Genomic DNA, 4,370 nt, shown 5'->3' on the forward strand with positions numbered 1-4,370 from the left:
TCTATTAGTAATACTGCTGTACTTCATGAGTAATGGAATATTACTGGAGGTTAATGGAGAGTCTTGTACTGAAGGATTTATGAATTATAGTCTTCTACAGGGTAAAGCAACAACTCCATCAGGATCATTACGTAATAATAGACTAGCTGAAAACACTGCAACAAGATGGATCATCATTGAGGATCAAGATGAGAACTCTATAAAGAGAGACATCATGTTCACGTGTGCTACAGTTGTAACAGAAATAATAATTGGAGTTGATATAAGGACAGTTGATGATAATGTTGGTAGAAATTTATATCCAAAATTTGAAGTATGGGCTCCAACTGAAAACTTCAATGGATACACTAGAGAGATGTCTGTTGAAATCAGACTGACTCCTGATAACTTTACAACTAATGGACAATATCGTTTCACTCTCCCTACTCCATTAAATGTCTCCAGTGGATACAGGATTGGTGTATATCAACCTCCTGATGACAGAAGTGTTGTTAGATTCCATTTTAGGAGCCTACCTACTAATATTGATGGAACAGGAAAAGTACGGTTATATAGAATTAATGATACTAATATTAGAATATCAAGACCTATGGGAGACATTGATCATGAGCCATGGAATATCCTAATACATCCAATAGCACAGAATACAAGTAAAAATATATATCAACAATGATGATATTAAAATCTTTATGTTTTAAAGTAGGTTGCTACAGTAACTCACAATTACTGCTGCCAGTGAGCATAATTTATAGCTATACTATCACTGATGTACTATTTGTTTCTGATACAAGAGTTTTTCCTGATATAAGGTTCACATGTCATGGTATTATTACTAACTGGATAATTGGTGGCCCTGCACTAGTTATGCCAGTAATTAAAATAAAACATTCAAATAATCTCACTACTACAGCAGCAACATTGAACACTAGTGCTAGTAATGCTGTTAGTATATCTCAGAATTTATATAATTTTACTATGAGCAATGAGATAGCAGTACAACATACTAATGATTGAATGTAATTCTACAAATCAAATGTTCTATCAGAGATATAATGGGCCATACAATTACAGACTGGGTGACAACAATGAGTTAATTGCATTTGATAACAATGACTATCCACTCATCTCAGTTGTAGTAGGTAAAAATAACTTTTTACATCATATAAGTAAATAATTATTTATTTCCAATATCATATAGAGCCTTTCACAAATACAGCTACTTCAACAATCAGTAGTACACATATTAATACTGTCATTACTGTGCTTCCATCATCAAGCATATACTCCACAGCTACTGTAACAATGGAATCAATGGAATGTACTAAAACTAGCTTAACATCAAGTAACAGTTTATCATTGACTATAGGTACTACATCAGTGATGAGTACACCAGTTAGTACATTACAAAGTACAGGCAGTAATACACTAATATTAGCAGGAAGTATTAGTACAGCAGTATTTATATTATTGGTAGTTACTATACTAGTAATATTAATAGTGAGTGTATTAGTGTGTAGGAGAAGATTGTATAAAACATCAAATGGAAATGATACTTTCAGTTCTACTGAAAGAAAAGCTGATATAAATCAACAATCAGATGGTAATGTTTATTATAATAAGTGTGTATGTAAACATGATAAAGAAAATCAATTTATAGCACCAAATATGGAAAATACACTATTAGCATCAACTAATCCTGCCTATGGAGTTACTGGTCAAAGTAAGACCTAATGATATTATATGAGTACAATAATGATATTAACATCATGACATAGACTGCAATACTGATGTATCTGCTAATCCTGCTTATGGTATTACTGAAAGTAAGATAGACTATTATTATTAATCAATACAACTATTAGTAGGATCTGGTGTATCTGCTAATCCTGCCTATGGTATTACTGGAGGAATAAAAAGTAATAGTGTGTAGTTACATAGAGATGAGGGGAGAAATATTCTACATAACTTTTTAATTGAGAAAATAAAATTTTTTATTTGTGCCATGTAATCAGACTTGTGTGTAGTTGTTCATTAAAGCATTTGTTTCGACTTAAAGGTATTGATGAAGAAGCATTAGTATATGATGAACCAAGAACAATGATGTATAATAAACAAGAGGTAAGTAATTGTAAAGTAAACAGAATGTCTAATCATATAATTAATCAGCTGGTGCAACAATTTACCATCAATAACAGTTATTCTTAGAATATTATTTTTAGAGGTTACAATAAAGCAAAATGAAGTAAAAATTATAAAGCAACAAACTACACCTTCTACAGTGACATAGTTTAATGACACTAGTGTGTGCATTTTACACTATTACTTTTCATTAATTTATTTATTTGATATTGGAAAAGCAAAAAATTCTTTTATTAATTGCATAATCAACATGTGGTAGGCGTAACAATCACAGCCACAAATAGTTCTTCTTAGAAGAATACTTTCCTATAGCACACATTTTTCACGATCATGCCTATACAATGCAATACACACACACACACACACACACACACACACACACACACACACACACACACACACACACACACACACACACACACACACACACACACAAACACACATAGCTGCAACACAACACAGCAAGATTTATAATAGAATAAATTGGTTGCATCAGCAGAAAATGTAAAATGTTCCTTAAAGGTAAAAAGATAAATTTAGATATAAAATTTTTATAGAGTATGATTAAGATCTATTTTGTGTGGGAGATCTAGACAATAGTCTAGCTAGGCTGGGCGTGGTTCAGACAGCTAAAACTTGCAAGAAGAAATGTCTTTCTATCTTCTATTTGTAATACTGCTGTACTTCATGATTAATGGAATATTACTGGAGGTTAATGGAGTGTCTTGTACTGAAGGATTTATGGATTATAGTCTTCTACAGGGTAAAGCAGTTATTCCACACGGAAATTTACGCAATAACATATTATCTAACTATGAGAACCGTCTGGATGTAGCAACGAGACGGATTATCATCGACGACGACATAAAATTCACGTGTGATACAGTTATAACAGAAATATTGATTGGAGTTGATATAAGGACAGTTGATGGTATTAGAAATCTATATCCAAGATTTGAAGTATGGGCTCCAACTAATGATGATGATGTGTACACTAGACTAATAGGGATGTCTGTTGAAATCAGACTGACTCCTGATAACTTTACAACTAATGGACAGTATCGTTTCACTCCCCCTACTCCATTAAGTGTCTCCAGTGGATACAGGATTGGTGTATATCAACCTCCTGATGACAGAAGTGTTGTTAGATTTCATTATATTGACCTACCTGGTATGGATGATAAAGATAGAACAGGAAAAGTACAAACAAATCTCATTAACAACAGTGACATTAGAATAAAGAGTGGTTCCATGATGAAACCACCACGACAGGTTGACCATGAAGATGTCACTATACTAATACATCCAATAGTACAGAATACAGGTATCATAATGAATCAATTATAAATGAATCATTTCTATTAATTTAGGTTGCTTTCCACAATTTGTACCTGATGTACCTGAAAGCCTAATCAATTCATTAAGTTATTCTATTACTGATTCATATTATGTTGATGATACTAGAATATTTCCTGATATAAGGTTCACATGTCATGGTATTATTACTAACTGGATAGTTTATGTTCCTGATCAAGTTATGCCAGTAATTAAAATAAGACATTCAAATAATCTCACTACTACAGCAGCAACATTGAACACTAGTGCTAGTAATGCTGTTAGCATAACTTCTCTTTTATATAATTTTACTATGAGCAATGAGATAACAGTACAACCTGGTGATATGCTGATGATTGAAAGTGATAATACAAATCAGATGTTCTATCAAAAATACAATGGACCACACAATTACAGACTGGCGGACAACAATGAGTTAATTGCATTAGATACCAATGACTATCCACTCATCTTAGTTGTAGTAGGTAAGAATAACTTCTATTTGGTATTATGAAGATTAATAAACTCTCCCATTAGAACCCACATCAGTAGCTACCACTGGTACATCTTCTAATTACATTACAACATCAACCACATCCTCAATAGCTACATCAGATACCACTTCACTGCCATCAGTTATGAAGCCTCCATCTAGTAGTAGTATGACAAGATACTCTACTACTACTACAGTATCTGCTGTTCCTACTATTACTACTGCTGCTGTTCCTACTGATTCCATTCCTACTGCATCTATTAGTATTACTTCCTCACTAAGCACTACAATGACTTCAACACCAGGACAAGGCAATGCAGGAAATGGTGCATCTATAATACTAATAGCAGCTATCAGTGCAGTCATTGTACTACTGGTAGTTACTATTATAGTAATATTGATG

General features: G+C 32.9%; 2 protein-coding genes across 4 annotated transcripts; both read left to right on the forward strand.

The window, feature by feature from the left end:
• Window positions 1-1,012: 1,012 nt before the first annotated feature.
• On the forward strand, window positions 1,013-2,381 carry LOC109590582 (uncharacterized). 3 transcript variants are annotated; one of them, XR_002189394.1, is made up of 5 exons: window positions 1,013-1,139; window positions 1,199-1,600; window positions 1,658-1,916; window positions 2,057-2,118; window positions 2,220-2,381. XR_002189394.1 is itself a non-coding variant. In XM_020006477.1 (3 exons), the coding sequence occupies exons 1-3, from the start codon at window positions 1,034-1,036 to the stop codon at window positions 1,729-1,731; spliced, it is 582 nt and encodes a 193-aa protein (XP_019862036.1). In that variant the 5' UTR covers window positions 1,013-1,033; the 3' UTR covers window positions 1,732-2,050. The 3 variants fall into 3 exon arrangements, 1 of the variants encoding a protein (XP_019862036.1); XR_002189395.1 differs by having other exon boundaries at window positions 1,217-1,600; XM_020006477.1 differs by lacking the exons at window positions 2,057-2,118; window positions 2,220-2,381 and having other exon boundaries at window positions 1,658-2,050.
• Window positions 2,382-2,787: 406 nt separating this feature from the next.
• On the forward strand, window positions 2,788-4,343 carry LOC109590581 (uncharacterized; the record flags this gene model as incomplete). The annotated part of the gene is made up of 3 exons (XM_020006476.1): window positions 2,788-3,463; window positions 3,510-3,959; window positions 4,012-4,343. Coding segments are annotated over exons 1-3 (1,458 nt in total), but the record flags the coding sequence as incomplete, so codon positions are not given.
• Window positions 4,344-4,370: the final 27 nt, after the last annotated feature.

The sequence above is a fragment of the Amphimedon queenslandica genome, unplaced genomic scaffold, assembly GCF_000090795.2.
Source record: "Amphimedon queenslandica unplaced genomic scaffold, v1.1 AMPQUscaffold_9822_Cont17969, whole genome shotgun sequence".
NCBI classification, from domain to species: domain Eukaryota; kingdom Metazoa; phylum Porifera; class Demospongiae; order Haplosclerida; family Niphatidae; genus Amphimedon; species Amphimedon queenslandica.

Excerpts from the sequence above, each read along its gene's own strand:
- LOC109590582 (XM_020006477.1), top strand. The coding sequence starts at position 1,034 with ATGTTCTATCAGAGATATAATGGGCCATACAATTACAGACTGGGTGAC. Across the intron at positions 1,140-1,198 it reads ACTCATCTCAGTTGTAGTAG|AGCCTTTCACAAATACAGCT; the intron begins GTAAAAATAACT and ends AATATCATATAG. Across the intron at positions 1,601-1,657 it reads TATAAATCAACAATCAGATG|CACCAAATATGGAAAATACA; the intron begins GTAATGTTTATT and ends ATCAATTTATAG.